Source organism: Drosophila sechellia, chromosome 2R (assembly GCF_004382195.2).
Source record: "Drosophila sechellia strain sech25 chromosome 2R, ASM438219v1, whole genome shotgun sequence".
Classification (NCBI taxonomy): Eukaryota; Metazoa; Arthropoda; class Insecta; order Diptera; family Drosophilidae; genus Drosophila; species Drosophila sechellia.
In genome coordinates this window covers 7376354-7395654 of record NC_045950.1, presented here as the reverse complement: position 1 = coordinate 7395654, position 19301 = coordinate 7376354, and the positions used below count along the sequence as shown (strand labels likewise).

The following is a 19301-nucleotide window of genomic DNA, read 5'->3' as shown; positions in this document are numbered from 1 at the left end:
TCTATCAACTTTGTGTAGTTTGTTTATCTAGCCTACCGCTTAATGCATATATGACAACATATTGATTATTTACAGTTAGCGTTTTTTCATCATTTCGTTTCTCTTCTGCCAAATACAAAATTAAAACAAACAATTAAATGAGTCTCGTGGTCTCGTTGTTTAAAGAATTAAAACAAAACTAGGTGTGTACATCATTTCTCATTCACCATTAATAGTTGCGCTTTAAAACTTGGTGTGATAACAATTTGAAATAAGGAAGAACTACGTGATTTTCAAATGGTTAAACTTGGATTTGGACATAGAAAACCAATATACTTAGTGTGCGGGTGTTCTGGTTCGGTTTTAGGGGTTTATTTTCGGGGCTAGGCCTTAAAAATAACACACTTCTCTCGCTCTCGGATCTTTACATTTGTAGATAGACTCACAGCACTTCAGGAGTTTTTGCATTTATGCATTTCGAAAACAAATTATGGTTAAGTGTATACAATATAGATAGATTTATAAGTGTGCTCGTTGGTTGGCTTATAACTAGGGCTAGCTGATGACGATTCCTTAACCTAAATACTTAAGAGGCAGATCGAAACGATCTGTGTGTGGGGTGACTGCCTTTTAAAACCGTAAAAGGCTTTGTATACGATAATTTTAGGGCAATTTCCCCAGAGTGTTTACACTGGAATAGCTGACTCGCTTATCTGGCTCCCCTATCGTTTGATTACTACTCGCGATTAGCCCAATACTAGTTGGGCCCATCATCGAAGAGAGGTGGGTCTTATAGGCTAGCTCTAGAGTAAGTTGTGTGTGTGCCCAAATGCGATATGCTTAGACATTTGATATGCGCTCGTTGGAGGTGGTTTGGTCATGGCGGCCCTCGATCCTGGAATTGTAGATGCCGTACTGACTGGTGTCCAGGTGGCAGACCGCGGGATACTGATAACCTCAGCTGGGCTGCAGCATGTACATGTACTGTCAGTTGCTTGCCGCTGCTGAAGCAGCCACGGGAACGGCCACGGGAACAGGCAGCTCCTGGCCAGAGCGAGCCCGCTTCTCGCCACTGCTTTCCGGTGGATTATCGCTCTCCTCGCCCGTACTGCTGAAACTGCCCGGCAAACGACGCTTCAGACTATGGTTTAGGCCATTAGCCACCGTTTCATCCTCGGACATCGAGCTGGCTCGCTTGGGTGTATTGCCAGCACTGTCGTTGTCCAGCGAAGCTATAGCCGAGGCAATTGCGGCACTAAAGCCATCCTCGGACGCACTATCCTGCGAGACGGGACCTGTTGCATCCTGCGCCAGTTGCATCATGCCAGAAGGTGTGGTATAGCTACTGAGCTTACTAGGATCCTTCTCCACCAGTTTCTGGGCCAGTAACTTGAGTGATATCAGCGAGTTTTCACAGTCGCTTGTATCGATTTCAGTAAGACTAATTCCTGCACGTTCAATTTCAGCATAGGTCCCGAAGGGCAACTTCTGTAGGCACTCCAGCTTCTGAACATGCGTCTTGGAGCGCAGATGCTTGGCCAAATGCCCATGGATGCGGAAGGCGATCTTGCAGTCGGTGCACTCGAAGGGTCGTGGATTCGAGGTGGTTGGAACACCGAAAGTCGACGTCATCATAACCTTGTTCTTGTGCGCTTCCGATCGCTCGTGCTTCTGCAGATGTCCTTGCGTGCGGAAGGATATGCTGCATGGCTCGCACTTGAACTTTCGCTCCATGTAATGAATATTCATGTGCAGGGTCAGCTGATGTTGCCGCTGGAACGTCTTGGTGCAGATGGTGCACGTGGGACGTGCATCACCTGCAATGGGAGCTGGCGGCACTCCTCTGCCATACGATACATGCTGGAGATCGCCGCTCTTGCTAGTGGGAGTAGAGCTTTTGAAGCCGTCTTCACCCACAATCACAGTACGCTGGGCGGGCTGAGTGGAGTTGGCAGTGGATGACGGTGCCACAGGTGCAGCTGTTGTTGTGGTTACTGAAGTAGCAGCCACAGACGCTGTTGGTGGTGCAGTCGGATTTCCAAGTACTCCAGTAAAATCATTGACATCCGGTTGCTGCACTGCAGCAGGCAGATTGGCATTGTGTGGCTCTGCGATATTAGGCTCCTCGTTTTCTTCCTGGGCAATCTGAGCAAGAATAACCGGAGCCAGTTCAGGTGCACTACGAGGTGCCTCAATGGCTTCTGGGGTCTTTACTTCGTGCACTTCGATGCTAGGCACCTCATTTACGCTCATAACGGGCCTGCTGTTGGCGGTAAAAAGAGTGCTACTACTGCTCATGACAGGAGACGCCGCTGTGTATAATGTGTTGATCAGATAGCTGCGGCTAAACTGACTCTGCTTTATCTTGGCTTGATGCAGCGCATGCTCCTTAATGTAGGTCTGTAGTTTAACATCCTCGCCCTCTGCCTCGTGCTTGGCTTGCTCTTCCATTTCGGCAGATATTCGCACTTTGTCCGAAACCGAGATCAGAGTCTTCATGAAACCGCTTTCGTTGCCGGAGGTTCCAAAGATAACATCGTGCATCTGTTGGGCCTGCGATTTGGGAAGATCGGGGACGGGCAGCGAAACAGGCGAGGGGGAAATCGATAAGATGGAGCCGCGCGGCTTTGTGAGATCCATGGGAGCACTCTCCTCGCTGGCCACACCCCTTTTCGGTTTGGACTCCTCCGGATTGGAGTAATACTGTTCCTGCTTCTGGTAGTCGAAAGGTGGCTTCGGCGATGTAAAGGAGCACACTAATCTCTTAGGTTGCGAGCCCGATGAGCCAATGCTGTTTGCAGGACTGGCCGCTGGTAGGGGTGTATCCTGCAACTGCGGATAGGGCGATACGCTCTGCGGAATGGGCGGCGTCATTGACAACGAGAGTAGGCCTCTGGCTGCTTCGTGCTCTTTCAGTCGCGACTTGGACTCATCCGTATCTGTGAGAAGATTTTAATAAATCAGTGATTTTTCCAAAAAAGTGTATATGATTTCTTTCTTACCACTGCTTTCAGATTCATTATCACTGTAGTCATCGGAATCCGATTCCCCAGCCATCGATGATGTGCGTCCACCTGCCGAAGTGGATGACTGCTGGTCAAAGTCCATATCTACATCCAAGAACTCGCTGTCTGGCGGCATTGGTCCCGGATTTATTCCCAGTTCAATGCACTTCTTAAAGTGAGTTTTCGATTGCATATGCTTGGTCAGATTTCCCTTGGTCTTAAAACTGTGGAATGGTACAAAGTTTATAATAAGTAATCTTTTAAGTATGCAAAAAATGCAATGACTCACCTGAAGTTGCAATGGCTGCATGTGAATGGCCTCACGTCCGTATGAGTGCGAATGTGCTTCTTGAGCATCGACGGCTTCTTGCAACGAATTCCGCACTCGGAGCAAACATATCTTCCCCTTCCTCGGCCACGGATGTACGTGTAATCCTCATGAGACTCGTAGCCACCCACCAGGGGCTGCCCGGATGGACTTGTCTCCAACTTTTTGGCCTGTGCCTCCTCATTTGCCTTGGCCGCCACATTTGCCTCACTGAGAGCGGCAATCGTGACAGTGGGTGGGGTCTTTAGGGGTCCTTGATAGAAAGCACTGCTGGTGGAGGACGTCGAGGGTGAGGACACGATTTGCTGGGAAGCGACTAAGTTGTAGCTAAGTTTTCCCGATCCAGCCATGGCGGTGGAGCTGCCATTTCCTAACATCCTTTGACGGGAGTCGTAAAGTGCCATAACTTGCTTTAGTTTGAATCCAAGTGGATGTGGCTGGTTCTCCTCGCAAACCTGCCATACACTATACATCGATAGTTTGTGCATTCCTGCCACATATGAAGGCTGTGGACAGTTCACCGTACAGTAAAACATCTTTGTGCTGCATTTGAGGCCCAGATATGTGTAGGCGTGTCCATTGAGATACAGTTGCACACAGGATTTGGACGGCCTGGGGGTCTCCGGCGAGATCAGCGGCAATGTATTAGCTGTCGGTGTAATGCCATGATGGCGTTTAGGAGTAAAAGTACCGGGTTTCAGTGGCAAACTAGTGGGCCGCAGAAACTTGGACTTCGCCGATGCTGAGGAACTGGTTACGGGACTGGTCTCTTCTGGAGCGTTTCCATTGGGAGTATCTACATGTAGTGGGGTTAGAGGCTCTTGCTGTTTCCCAGCAATCACATTTTCCAGATTAAAGTGTCTTACTTCAGGATCAGTGGTCTTCACATTATCCGCCATGCGTAGAAAGTTAAATGGTGCTTTCTTCGGTGTCTCCTTGCTATTCCACTGCAGCGCTTGCCGCTGGGCAGGAGTTGGTGGCTGTCGACTGAACTCGCTTGGCACATTCTGAACTCCACCGAATGGCGATAGGGCCTTCAGTTCACCGGATCCTCCTCCCAATAGCAGCGGGCTGGGTTGCTTTCGATTTGGACTGCGACCTCGACTAGAGGGAATGGGTAGTTGCAGCTGTTGTGGCGGAGGCGGCAGTAGAGGCATTTGTGGTGTCAGACTACCGGGTCCTGGCATTCCAGGCACATGAGGTATTGGTGTTGCTGGAGTGGTTTTATCTCCACCGCTCATCGGGGGCAGCGTTAGCGGATTGAAGGCAGTTATTGAGTTAATGGGCGGAAATTGAAAGTGCTGCGGACCTGAGCTAACGCCGAGAAGTCCACTGCCACTGACCAGTGCCATCAGCTTGCGCTCCTTACTGGATGATCCTGTTTCGTTGTTGACTTTGACTGAAACATCCTGGAAGCTTCCGCCGGACAGCAACGGTGTTCTAATCATCTTCGGGCTGTTGTCCAAGTCTGGGCACTCCGAAATGGGTATCATGCTGCCTCCCGAAGAGGTGAATCTGCGCAGTCGCTCCTCCTTGGAGGACTGCAACACCGGCACACTACTACTGCTATTCTGATTATTAAAAGAAAAGTTGAAACTTGTCGATTGCTGAGAGGAGGATGCTACAACCAAATCGCTAGTCTTGATGCGTTTGGCGGGCTGAGCTTCAATCACAAATTGCCGATCCTCGTGCATTTTGGTTATGACCACAGAATCCTGGGCCTTGCGTGGTGCACTTTGCTGAACATAGTCCACTAGGGGAGTTTTTCCCAACAATGGACCAGGCGACGGTAGAGGCGCATCCACAAAGCGGAGTGCTTCAATCTGGGGGGCAGGCGCTGATGATGGAGCAGTGACCGTAGCTACAGCAGGAGCTGGAGCAGAAGCTGTTACAGTGGGAGCTGTTACAGTTGATGTCCTTGCTGGCGTCTGTGCTGCACTTAGGCGACTTAATACCAAACTACTCCTTTTGGTTTTCAACTGCGACCAGGCCAACTTGGCCAGAGATAAGGGATTTTTCGAGTTGGCCATGTGGCTCTTCAGCTCCGGTAGACTCAACGAGATCGAGTTGGAGCGGAAGGGCGAAGATGCTGGACTCATTGGTGCACTTGAGCTCGCATCCTGACAGTAAGTGCTGTTGTGCAGCTTCAGATCGTCCGCACTGCGGAATTCGCTTGCACAGATGGGACACGAATAAACAGCATCATCGCCTTCGCCAATCGGCACGGCCAATCCTCGAGCATTAAGTAGTAGGTTCTTAATTATCGAATTATTGACCTGAGCAGGTGGTGGAGCAGTTTTGGAGCTACTAGTCGAACTGGTAGAAGTCGTTGGAGTCGGTGCCAGAGAGCTGGTGGACAAGGAACTGACGGGCACAGTGACCAGAGTTGGTTTAGGCTTCGCTGATAAATTCAGAGGCATAACAGGCACTGCCGTCGTCGGTTGCTCAATTTTTGCAACTGGTGTTGCAGGATCCTGGCGATATTGCAATGTTTGCATGGGCAATGGGGATGGCGGTGGCGGAAGTTGCTGCTGCTGCTTCACCGGCGTAGTCATCACTGCTCCGGGCTTATAGGCATTCCTTTTAACCACCCCATTTGGTGGTTCGATCTGTTGCTGTTGGCATTCCTGTTGCTGTTGGATGTACGTATAGTAGTTCTGTTGCTCGAGCTGCATCTGCTGCTGCTGCTGCGTTATCTGCTGCTGCTGCTGGGTTATCTGCTGCTGCTGCTGAAGCTGCTGTTGCTGTTTCTGGAAGATGGCCTGTGCCAAATTCACTTTAGTCTCGCGCTCCGGCATCTGGGCGTTGGTGTTGTTGTGACTATTGTTTGCATGCAATGCCGACGCGTTGCTCCCGTGCTGCGAAACATTATTGCTGTTGGCATTGTTGAAACTGCGTGAACGACTAAGCTGTTTGGGGTACTTCTTCTGCAGCAATATCTCCTTGTTTTCAACTATGGCTTCATTTTGAGAGATCAACTTGGAAATGTGCTCCTGCACTTTGGCCACATTCTGAAATGGATGAAACCAATTTTAGTTTTGCTGTGAAAATAAACTTTTAGTGCAACACTCACTACTTGCTTGCCACCACTTGAGCTGGCAAAAGTGCTGAGATTGGCGGCGGGAGTGGGAGTGGCTGGTGCTGTTGCTACACTGGAAATCTGGCTATTGGCACGCACTAGCTGTAAACAATAAAATTATATAGATTATAATTAATCTCCGCATTCAAAAACAACCGTTCTAAACCAACCTGTTGCGGCGGGAGACTCGGAGTTTGTTGCATTGGTGGTGGCGGCTTGACCAACGGTGGGTGTTGCTGCTGCTGTTGTTGTTGCTGCTGCTGTGCCAGGTGGATTTGGAATTGCTGAATGGCTAACGCATGCTGGTGAATGGCAGCCGCTGCATCTTGGTTGTAGTATGGAGGTTGCCCCAGGTAATACACCCCGCCAGGTGGCATGGCAGCCAACAGTGATTGCTGGGCCAACAGGGATTGCTGCTGCTGCATTTGCAACTGGATCTGATGCGAGTTAATGTGGTGCTTCATCTTCATCTGCGTGCTTGGCGAAAGTGTGGGATGCGCCAGTGACGGATGCTGCGCTAGAGGAAGCTGAATGGACAGCTTTTGCTGCGCCAATTGGTGTTTCTGCTGCTGTATCTGCAGCTGCTGCTGCTGTATCTGCTGCTGTTGCAGCTCCTTACTGCTACATGAGTACAACGAGGCATTGTGGAACTTGGGCTTATATGGCTTGTAGTCGATTGACTGGCGATGCTGGGCAGTGGCCGAGTGGTAATTGTCCGCTGTGGTGGGTGGCAATGTTCCCGCTGCCGGCGAGCCCAGAGGCAGTTGCTGCATGTAAGTGGGCAGCGGAGGCTGTTGGATGTATGCGCTCTTGGCCGCAGACAGTGTGGAAGGTGAGGGTGTGGGCGAATTGATTGGCTCGTCGTAAGGCGAACCAGCGCGACTCGGCTGCAAAAACGTAAGGAGTTATGTATGTTTCCGATAACAATCTCAGTTATTTAACTTACCAACTCTGAACTACTGTTGCTCAGCTCTGCATCCTGATCGGACAAACCATCGTCGGCATCGGCTGGTACTTCCAGGCCTCGCGCTCTGGCCGCATGCGATCTCGAGCGGCAATGTTTGTACAAATTACTCTTCGTCTTAAACGCAATGCCGCACGTGTCGCAGGGATACGGCCGTTCGTTCGTGTGGGCCCGTATGTGCTTCTCCAGCACCGAGGGCTTGGCACAGATCAGGTTACAGTACTGACAAACGTATCGTCCGGACTTCTCGCATGCAGGATTTGGCGCTGCTGCTCCGCCTGGAATTCCAGGACTCACTGTTGTTGGCTGCGTCAATTGCTGATGCTGGGCAAATGAGGCCGGTGACAGTGTGGCATTTGCTGCATGGTTGCTGTTGCTGGTGCTGTTCGTGTTGCTGTTGCTGTTGGCTAGAGGCGTTCGCGTTCTTCCCGCCGCTTTGTAGCCACTATTGCTGATGATGCTCTCCTCATGACCAATGGCATTGACATGATTGCTATTTACAAAATTGGCACTGAATTCATGTATTGCTACTGACGGCGGCGGCGACTGTTGCTGCTGCTGCACTTGCTGGTGGCTTTGCTGTTGGGTCATCAGATGGTGACCGTTGGCCAGCGGCGTTGTTGGTGGCGGTGAAAGCGAACTGTTTGAGGACAGCGATGTGGTGCGAACGGCATCGCCACTTGCTTGCAGTGCTCCGCCGCCATTCGTCGCACTCCAGCTGTCCACCTCGGTGGTGCTGGCCAAACGTTTGAACTTCTTGTGCAGATAGCGTGAAATATTTGACCGATCCCCCAACGGAGCCTCATCGGTGGCGGGTGCGGCATTTACGGTGGTCTGCTGGCTGCTGATGATGCTCGAGTTGCTCATCGTGTTGGCCACATTGGGAGCCACTGGCTCCTGGTTGCTGCTGACTGCTGCCATCTGTTGTAGCGTCATTTTGCTATCACTTAGACTTGCTTTATCTCTACTCTTAAATTCATAACTATTCTCACTAATACTATTATCACTGTGGTGGTTGTTGTTGTTATTATTTGTGTTGTTATTGTTATTATTATTATTGTTGTTGCTGATGATGTGGTTGCTGTCAACAGTCGGCAGCGGCACCTCGCCTAGCTTATCTCGTGTGCTTGTGCTGGGTTTGCTGCTGCTGTTGCTGTTGCCACTAGCAGAATCTGTTGCTGCTGCTGTTGCTGCAGCTTTAGAGGCTGTTAATGTTGCATCTGTTGCTGTTGCAGTTGCTGATGCTGGTGCTGTTGCCTCTGTTGCTGCTGCCAATGCAATTGCTGCAGCGATGTTGGCCTTGTTGGTTGATCTCTGAGTGACTGTGGTTGCTGTTGCAGTTTCCCGATATGTCCGCTTCTTGGTTGGCGTTGCTGCTGTTGTTACTGTTGTGGTTGCTGCTGCTGCTGCTGCCGCTGCTGCTGTGGCACGTCGCGTATTGTTCACTTTATTGGTCTTGTACTGTTTGCCTGCGGTTTTGTAATGCTTGGCCGTTGTGGTGGTTGCATTTTCCATATTATTATCGAATTTATTATCCTGTGACGTATTTGCAGTGGGCTCATCTATAGCGAAACGAGAAGAGAGAGAGAAAAACCAAATTAATTCGATGTGTTTCGCATAATTTAATTTAAATGGCAGTGCTAATTGATACATTCATGATAAGCCCATTTATATACATTGATATCCCTGCTAGCTATTCCACATCTGACCAAGAATTTGCAAATCTTCGGATGATTAAATATGTAATATTTTAACTTTCATCAAATACACCCTTGCCCCCTGGCCGATGTACATGTGCGGTTTGCATTTGGGTTTCCCAAGACGAGTATAGTACACTTTTATTTCGACACCCATTATCAGCACTAATTGGGGGGCTCAATCTTATCAACGCGTAGCCGAGAATGCCAGATACGGAGCACGCTAATTCTCTCCATGGCGATCAATCCGCCAGGTGAATCACAAGTTCGCAAATGCCTGTGCGCTATTGAAAATCAATTTCCCACTCTGTGAACGTGTCAACATCGATAAAGCACAGTGGCGAAAATATACGAATACATATACGTACATATATTCGCCTTGTTTCTTTTTATCAACTTTCTATTTTGAATTCCCAACTTAGCTGGGGTTCAGACCCAACCTGCCGAAAACCAGACACAGGCGACCAAAAGATACAAAAATACAAGAAAAGTGACCAGAGAACTGTAATGACTGGTGTCGCTGGCATTTCGTTTGTTGTTGGGGGCTTCCTTATCACCGCTCGTGCACACATGTGTGACAACAGTGCGTATCAGTACGGTAAAGCTGCTGGCAGGCAGGTGTGTGATTAGCAATGGGATTATAAAGTGTTGCCAAATATGAAGAAGAGTGGATACTTGAGAACTAAATTTGCTCGCATTAATTAAGGCTTCAGTTTGAAAAACAATTTAGGCAATCTCTAGTAAATTCTCTGTTTTGTGCATGACAAACGCAACAAAAAGCTGGAAAATTCTTTAAAAAAGTGCCCACTTTTGCTGCTATTTATGTGAGCCCCACTGTCTGCATAGATGGTATTACATGACTCGTCCGGCTGGGCTGTCGGGCGATTAGTAAGCCGGGGCAGTTCTCAAATCACAATCGCACACAGACTGAACACAAAAAAAAAAGCTCACGGCAACCGAGCTGGGTCGCGTTAATTGACTCGACTGCGACGACTGTTTAGCATTCAGCGTTATTATTATACACATTATACGGCATTATGCGATCGCAGCGACTCTCTTCGCGTACCAATGTTTACTCAATTTGTTATAAGCACGGCTCGCTATAAGGCTTTCGATCCGTGCGACCGCAAAAAATAAAAAATAAATAAATAAAAAAAAAGACAAAAAATTTCCCAAAAGTTCCATTGATAATGCCAAGCTCTACATGCACAGGCGGTAAGTAAGTATTTTCGGTACGTGTGTTTGCCAGATTCATTATCAGTGGGGACTATCGTGCGCCTGAGTCAGAAACAGAGCAGAAACGATAAGCGATCCCCATTGTAAGCCACCAAGTGATTGCCAATTTGCCGGAGTGCAGACGCGTTGACGTCAGTTATCCGATACGTAGTACTATTCGTTCGCAATCGTAGGGGCTATATCAGATTGTCAACTCATTGGGCAATTAAGTGGCATTCGCTTGCGATTAGCTGTTCGGGGATACAAATCCTAATTACATAATCGTGTGTAGTAAATATGTGTATGCACTCGACTTATTAATAAAACGAGTGAGTGGATCAATTACAAGGCGCCAACTGCGCCACAATTGAAATGCATACATATGTGTGGCGATTACAAGGAATGTAGAAACAAAAGCGTAGTGTGAGCATTTTGACTAAATAAGCAGAATAAAGTTTAATAACACAACGCTCAGAATCTGTCTTTCGAAATAATATTTACATCTGTGTGTTCATTCGCTGTGCGAGAAACTACTGAAGTTCAACTGTACATAATCACAAAGTGGGCTATACATTATACTGCAGAAACTGGCGAAACTAATGTCATCATCAACAGTCACGACAGTACAATAAAGTCAAGCGCGAATAAAGAAGATAAGCTAATCAGAAGTAGGCGCTTATAAAAACGCCAGCAATTAAAACCAGAATACTTTCATATGCGGAAATACCCACACAACCAATGTGCAAACAAGAAGCGCAAAGTGCATAGTGACGTTTAAAGATCATCCTAAGTTCGTTTATCCACCGTTTAGTTTATTGTTAGCCACGTATGGTAAATCCATTTGCCAATATCATCAATACTACGTTTTCTTTATCACGAACTTTTGTTTAACGATCGGGGGGCTTCTAATTACGCCTGTTTGCCAGCATTTTGAGGCGTGAAAACGGCAAGTGAACGCGAAACACATGGGAACGTATTTCAATATATGCATGTGTACAAACTGGAACTGCATTTGCATTGGCATTTTCATTTGCATGCACATTTTTATTGAGCCAAGCGAAATACAATTGCCCCTGTTCAAAGTGCAATAAATAAAGCGCCACGAATAATCGAATAGGGCTCGGTACACTGTTACAAATATCGAAAAGTTGGTTGCAATTAGAAGTACTTCTAACCAGCTAATAAACACCTAAGGTTAGGTTTTAAACACCCACTTTGACTCATCAATTCCGCGCCAAACTTCATGAATATCTAAAATACATACATTAATCACAATATGTTCACTTTATATTAAATCATATTTACATTTGTTCAGAGTTTGTTTTTGGAATCATATGGAAATTCTGGCGTTAGCATTGTTTCTGGTGTAGAAAAGCTTGATAAGTTTGCTGCTCATATTGAGCACACGCTATCTCGCCTACGTCACAAGTGCATTTCGCGTTTGACTGAGTGACTGCCTGAATTCGAAATTATAATAAAACGAGAATACATATAAAAACACCCACACCAGCGCAGCGAAATAATGAAAAATAAATAACAAAATCAACGAGGTGCGGCGGCAACGGCGCCACAAAGTCCACACATCTGTCTGACGGTCAGTCTGTCAGTCCGTCACTCTGTCATTCGGTCATTCGCTCAATCCGCACGATGACGACTACGTCATCGCAGTGCAAAAAGCACTAAGCACTCGCCCACTTGGCAATTGTTTATAATTTATTAGCAGGCAGCGTTTTACAGCAGTTGAGCAGAACGAACCAAAAACGCATATGTATAGTATAATACGTCAAAAAAAATTCGCGGAAAAGATTCCGAAATTCCAGCGAACGTCCAAAATGCGAAATGCGAAATGCCCGACAAAAATGACGAAAACGGCACAAACGGTAAAGGGAAACATACCCAAGTTTAATTGTGACCACACGCATTTTTCCGCCTGTACCGCTCTTTTGCATAGTTGGTATTGTTGTTCGTTTGGCTCGAAGCGCAACAATTGGAAGTGCACGAAATCGAAAAGGCGACAATCGACAATCGACGACAACCGACGCGCCTGAAACATTTAAGGCAACTAGACGAGGCGACCAGCGAAATTCATTCAGAGTGTGCTCAGCGTGTGTGCATGTGTGTGGTGTGTGCGAAAAGAAAACGAAGAAGCGACCGAACGGGGCAAAAACAACAAGTAAGAAGCCCAAAGTCGCAATAGTCGACTACAATATACCCTTGAGTGGCACTAAAAGTTATACTAACTGCAAATGTACGTATAATAAGTTGTAATAGGCTAAAAGTTTTTGCATTCTGCGATTTTGATTTGAGTTTACCAGTAGAAAAGTTGAAGTAAGAAAGTCTATATGCCCAAAAATTATAAAAGAAATTTTGTATAATGCTAAAACAGTCTATATTCCAGAATATTCGGTAGTAGCTCTATTAGATCCTTAGATTATTAATTATTCGCATATTGAAAATACAGCTGTAGTCAAATATAGTTGGAAAGATTTCCTGCTATAGCGTTTCTTGGTAAATCTAATAATTCCTATAATATTAACCATTTTTTGGAATATAGTTTCCTATTTTAAAAATGCAATATACCCATGTATTATTTCTACTGAGTGTTAAAGAGGCGCGACGTCAGCGCAGGCAGCAAAAAAAAAAGTACAATAATCAAATAATTGCGGCAGCTTCGTCGTCGCCCCCCGCACACTCGCACACAAACACACACATGTGCTCTCAATCTCCTCACACACATTCGCAATTGTCAATCAAATGTAAGCACAGGGTCGCCACTTCTTTTTGTTCAGCTTTTGATTTTGCGGCAGCCACTGAGAAATGATCAAATCAAGCAAAAATTAAGACTAAAAAAAAAGTATAAAAATTAAACAACAACAGGTGACGCGAAGTATGAAGCGAAATGAAACGAAACGAATCGAAATGAAAGACTGTCGCCAGCCAGTCAGACGTTGCTGTTGTTGTTGTTATTTCCCCCTATTGTTGATTACGTACCCCACACACACACACTCACACACAAGTGCGCTCCGTAAAACACGCGCACGCACACCAACAAACGACCCCATCGGCGACCACATTCCCCCGCACAAATATGCGAAATTTTGCTGACTAAGGAAGGTCTGGGGAGCACCAGGCAGAAAAAAAAACAGCAAAAAGAGGCTAAAAAGCACAGCGCGATAACAACAAAAGCATTTAAAACGTAGAAGCACAAAACGAAGCAACGGAAAAAGTGATAATAAAATAATAATTGCTACAGCGCACACGGATCGCGCGCGAGAGAGAGAGAGCAGGCCAGAGTTGCCATATTAGCTGCGAGAGAGAAACCCTATCAGCAACCCCCACTCCATCCCCAATCAACCAATTCAGCACGATCTGCCCATCTGTGTATCACCTTAACTTTTTTATAGCTAACCTTTTTTTTTGTAATTCATTTAGGATTATCGTAGAGGATATCATTTAGGACATGGAATGTCCTTTAATAAACACGTCTGGTTTTGTAAAATTCGAACTTACATTAATAGTAAGCTGTTATTTACTAGACGGCATCCCTTAATTATCTGCAGGTATTCTTAGCTTTTTTAGATCTGGCTACTTTTCGATGTCAGCAGCACTGTCTGCCATGTGGCGACGAAGCCCCACAGCCCGAGCCAGTGCTCCCCCGCTCCCCGCTCCATGCCAATAGCGGTTCGCTCGCGAACATGACTAAGCCAAACAACTTGACAACACTGTCGGGAATTGTTGCTGCTTTTGAGTCAATTCATAAGAAACGAGGAAACCCGCCGCCATATCGTTGTTGCTGCCGTATTTATTTACGTACACATGCCTGTGTATTATATGCATGTGAGTCTGCTGGTGTGTTGGCATGAGCATGAATCAAGTTAAAAATTTTAATAATTTTGCCCGATGTTGTGGTTGAAAACGAGTTTAGCTTGTTGAGCTTGGATGTGTGTGTGTATGTATTTCAGTGCGGCTACTTGTTTTCTTCAGTCTTCTTCTTCTTCTTCCTAGTCGTTGTCTTCTCTTCTTCTTGCTCCAGCTTGGACACTGCGATAATATTTTACACTCATGCACACATACATTTACACAACGACGAACAGAAGAGCTTGATAAGCGCTTTGTGCGCCATCTCCCTCTTTGGAAATTGTATGACAAGGGGAAAGGGTAGGCGGCTGTGACGTACCCGTGTCTCACTGTTATTGTTGTTGCCCACTCAGCCGTGCTGAAGTGTTATAGGAAATCAAATTAAGGCGATTAAAGAGCGAGTGCATGCGCTCTCGAACGAAAATAAAAAGAGAGAGAGAGTGACGATCGCTCTTGACGGAAGATAGAAGATGACTACTTAAGTGGGGCATTCAGAAGATTGATACCCTACGATGATAATTACAGTCTATCCTTTGCCTATCTTATATATAGTTTTTTTACTTTTATGGTATAGCTATGCTCTATCTTTTTGAACAAAACATACTTTGAAACATGCTTTGAACAGTAATATTAGTTTTTTATGTAAAAGGAAAGTTAATAAGATTTATTTTTAATTTTTTCCTTTTGAAATGTACACAAACTAAGTATTATTTACTGGTCAACCCATAGTGTCCAAGAACTGATAAGGCTAGGACAAAGACATCTTGCCTTTGAGCAGAACTTTGTCATTTGCTGATAAGTTTGAAAGCGATTCGAGCCAAATCGGTATACAGTTTCATTTATTTATTATTTATTTAAAATGGGTTTCCAGTGCAGAATATTGATATAGCAATACTGATAGCACAGCGCCAAACGGGCGATATATTATGGGGAATTGCGAAAACAATTCTCGAAAAGTGCTCTGACGTCGGTTTCTTGACTAATCTGGCGTGCTTTTCAAGAAATAGATTTCGATTTCGGAGGCTTATCAATCGACGAGGCGTGGACTCTTTATTCGTGGAAAGTGAAAGGTCAAGGTACGCTTACGGAAATTGGTAAATAGATAAGACATTTCGATGGAATATTTGTTTGGGTCTAGGTCTATAAGCCTCTTTGCAGGAGATCCATTTCGTTTATCTATCGTCGAATGAGTAAGCAATATATTAAGCGATTTGGTGTACACAACAAAATTCTCGGCATATTATACACTTTTCACATTAGCACGGAAATTCCCAAATTTTGTTTGACGTCAGCAGAGAAAATTTGTAAAAATTTCTCGAGAGTAGAAATCATGTTCTTTCGGTACTGAAATGTTTTCCGATTGCCAAGGTCTCTGGGTTTACATTGTACGTAGGTGAAAAATCTGTATAAACAAAATTGATTTTTGGCACAGCGAAACAAAACAGTTTAAACGATATAATTTAGCACTTTTTACACTATTAAAATATATTTAATTTAATTAAGTTGCCTAAAGGAAAAGCTTTAAAATTTTAAAAAAAAAAAACATTAAATTTTCCAAAAGAATAGTCATATATTTCCGAATATTATTATGATTATTGCTTGGGGGGGCGCGATAATCGTAAATATGAAATGAGTTCAAAGTAAATATCGACTTATTTCCTTCTCCCCATTGCGAAATTTGTATGAGAACCCCTTTAAATATAGGAATTCGTGGCCAAAAGTGTTAAATAATTGCCAGGCCAACAATTTTTTGTTTACACACAAAGCGATCAATAAAAGCAGACAGAAATCGTTCGATAATTTGTGTTTATTTTTATTTTCCACTGTCTTTGACTTTTGACTTTGCTCTGCTGGCTGATAGAATGTGATTTTCTCGATTTTCTTGATTTTCAATTTTGTTTTGGTGCCGCCGCCTCGCTAGAAAAGTATTTTTAAATGCTCCAACTACGTAAGACGACATTCAAGTGTTTTATTTTAGACAGTAGACGGTATAGAGCCAACTAGTCGTCTATATATATACACACATTGGCGTCTATATATCTGCATAAATATTTTTAGTTGCCTCTATTGGCCTTTTGCGTTAGCACATTTTTGTTAAATATTATCTATTTGTATTATGCTTTATGACAGTCAAATGGAAAACCCGAATCACTTCGATTACGCAATTTGGCGCAGCCCATAACGATCATAATTCAATTTCGAATCTTGAAACATTTTTGATATTTCAAACTTTATGGCGCCGCAAAAGCAAAGTATTTTTTTTTTTTGCTCTAATGTCACGTTATTTCGTATATTTCGTATTTCGGGGGCTAATTAAAGTAAACTATTTATAAATACTTGTGCTCTATCAAAGGCCACCAAAACAAACGATTAAAGAAAAGAATCTCCAAATCGTGCATTCGAGCGCAAACAAAAATGTTTCCCAGCGCCAAGCCATCAAAATAATTTTTCACAAATTGTGTGCGTTGTTCTTTCTTGAAACTTTTTTCTTTTCTTTTTTTTCGGTTTTTTTTTCTTCTTTCTGTTTGTCTTGGCGTTTTGGCATTTGAAGGACGGAAATACGTTGGCGGCGTTGTGAATTTTTGCATATTAGCAAAAAGTGAGAAAAAGAAATAGCCATAAATACACAAAAATTTTGATAAATTCAAAGCGCTTACGTAGGCAACTCATGGGGCTATGCGAATGATTCGCTTCGATTCGATTTGATTCGATTCGAATTGAGCCGATGAAATGTATGCACAGGCATGCGCATTGGGCGTGAAAAAAAAAATGGTAACAGATTTCCAGACTCGCACCCAAAGTATATGTATCTGTATCTGTGTCTGTGGCTGTGAGTGCGGAGTATCTGTTGCTCTGTAGCTCTGTTGTCAAGGTCATGACTGCTCTTTAGGGGTTGCCCCGTCGATAAACATGTGTCGTCATTCCCCAGGCGGCAGGGCATTCCTCAAAACTCACAAGCGGCACACAGGCAGCAAAAGGCGGAACGTATTATAACTGTTGCATGTTTAATTGTTCGCAAAACACTTGAGAGCAGCGCAGTCTTAAGACCCTGAGATATGTACGTGTACAGTGAAACTCCGCCATGGGGAACCGCAAACTGAAGTACTGACAATCTGATTTCTAAGTGATTGTATATAGTTTCTAAAAATCGGTGAATGCTTAATATAACTTCTGTGGCACAGTTTCTAAAGATTTCAAGCAGCAAATGTGTGAGTTCGGTTCGTAACTTGCAACACATTGGTGTCATGCTAGAAGTTTACACTGTGGCAGCAGGAACAGCAACAGCGATTTCGGCTGAACGCCCCGTGGTGCAGTCTTAAGTGGATTTCCACCTTAAGTTGCATTAGTATCGATGTTGTTGCTGCTCACGTTGCACATCGAGCTAGTTGTTGTTGCTGCTGCAGCCGCCGCTGCTGGCGTGTCAATGACGTTGCAAGCCTTTTGTTTGTCTTTCTACCTAGCCAGGTATCCTGGCGCCGGCTTAATTTACGAAAAGGTAAAGGTAAACGGCAGGTAAAACGCCTCAAAGTAGTTCAAGTCCAATCAGCATGCTCTCCCGCTTGCGCACGCACACCAGCCAATGCACCTTTTTACCCACACCAATGCAGAGATTATCCATCCACTCACCCGCACACGTTGCTCCTCTTGTTGCTGTAGAAACTAACACTAATACTAATCTGAGAGATATTGCGGCCCGGCCGCGCGGGGTTGCCCAGATTTGAGTGTTGTTTTTGTGTTGCTTCTCCTTCGGTATTGTATTCTCTTGAGAGAGGGGGCAGGGGGTGGGGGGATCGCTCTTTCGACTTTTGTTTATTTTGAATTTTCACAGTTTTTCTTGGAATTCCTTCCACACTCGCTGGCTCACTCGCACGCACTTACTCACTCGCTCTCTTTTCTATTTCCTTTACTTTTTAAGAGAGATACTGTGAAATTTGCACTTTGATTCCGAGCGTGTTTTCGTATACTATTTTCGCTTTTGCACCGCAGCTAATTAGCATATTATGACATTCATTTCGCTGTAACCTTTTCCTCTTCGTGGCTCTTGCTGTGCACTCTTTTGCGCGCTATGATCTAATTTGATTAATACAAAACTTGTTGTGGCGGCTGCACTCGCACTTCTCGCCCACACACACTATTATATACAAACATACGTGCACACACAAGTATGCTGAGCACAAACACACGCGCGATTGTTCCGTTCTTTTGTGGTTTCTTTTCTGCCTTTTGTTTATGTTGTGCTGCGTTGTTGTTTATTCCGACTTGTTCGAATTAATTCATCGCATCGCCGAATAATTAACTAATAGCCACGCCGCACCGAACAAGCGAACAACCGCACCGAACGACGAAAGATCGAAGAATGGCGGGGCTCGACTGTTTTTTTTCGCCGTCGACGGTGGCAGCGACGCGGGCAGCGCAGCAGGCAGCGACGCTTAACCCTTGTGTAGACTTTCGAAGAGCTGCGAAGTGCAGGTGCCAACTCTCGGTTGATCTTGATCATAAAGTTCTAGTTCTAACGCGGCTATCATGATTTAGTTTATTTAATTTTCGTATTTATATAAGGATTACTTAAAAGTTTATTTTTTATTATTAAAATATGAATATGAAATATGAAAATATGAAAAAATGACTTCATATTTATAATGGCATAATTTCTTAGTCATTAGGAAATACGACACAAAAAAGCACATATTATAAACATTTCTATTATTTCACATATGTTAGCAAATAAGGCTATGTTTTTTGCGATTTGTGCACTATAAAATACACATCCAAGGGTTAATGGAACCGATCAACTGTTTCAATCAAACGTCGCAGTGTGGGCAAATATTTGTGGATCAATTCGCGCACTGCACCCAAAATCACAATTTATTATAGCCATTAGGTATTTATGCTCAATGGCTAGCATATGGCTTTGCGTTTACATTATTCCGTTGCATCATTCAACGGATGGTTAACTTACCCCACAACGCCTGAACCGCCCCTGGGTGAATGATTAACAATACCCGGCAAGAACAAGAACAAAAAAATGAGAAACAGAACACAACAAGAACAACAAGTGAACTGGCGTCGCCAAGTCGTCGGCGTCACCGTGCCTGTGTGTGTGTGCGTGAGTGTGAGTGAGCGCGACTGTTGCGTCTGTGGTGTTCTGAGGGCCTGCCATCTCTTTCCGGCCAAC

The 19301-nt window shown here is 44.9% G+C and overlaps 1 protein-coding gene across 2 annotated transcripts; it reads right to left on the bottom strand.

Moving 5' to 3' along the window:
• Window positions 1–161: 161 nt before the first annotated feature.
• On the bottom strand, window positions 162–18483 carry LOC6608596. 2 transcript variants are annotated; one of them, XM_032717144.1, is made up of 7 exons: window positions 17753–18483; window positions 7338–8917; window positions 6562–7278; window positions 6386–6493; window positions 3274–6323; window positions 2982–3208; window positions 162–2918 (listed from the first exon to the last, which is right to left on the bottom strand). In XM_032717144.1, exons 2-7 carry the CDS (start codon window positions 8868–8870, stop codon window positions 967–969), a joined length of 7587 nt encoding a protein of 2528 aa, XP_032573035.1. In that variant the 5' UTR covers window positions 8871–8917; window positions 17753–18483; the 3' UTR covers window positions 162–966. The 2 variants fall into 2 exon arrangements, with proteins under 2 accessions (XP_032573035.1, XP_032573034.1); XM_032717143.1 differs by lacking the exon at window positions 17753–18483 and adding an exon at window positions 12164–12327.
• Window positions 18484–19301: the final 818 nt, after the last annotated feature.

Excerpts from the sequence above, each read along its gene's own strand:
- LOC6608596 (XM_032717143.1), bottom strand. The coding sequence starts at position 12,320 with ATGTTTCAGGCGCGTCGGTTGTCGTCGATTGTCGATTGTCGCCTTTTC. Across the intron at positions 6,324-6,385 it reads CAAGTGGTGGCAAGCAAGTA|AATGTGGCCAAAGTGCAGGA; the intron begins GTGAGTGTTGCA and ends CATCCATTTCAG. Across the intron at positions 2,919-2,981 it reads TAATGAATCTGAAAGCAGTG|ATACGGATGAGTCCAAGTCG; the intron begins GTAAGAAAGAAA and ends ATCTTCTCACAG.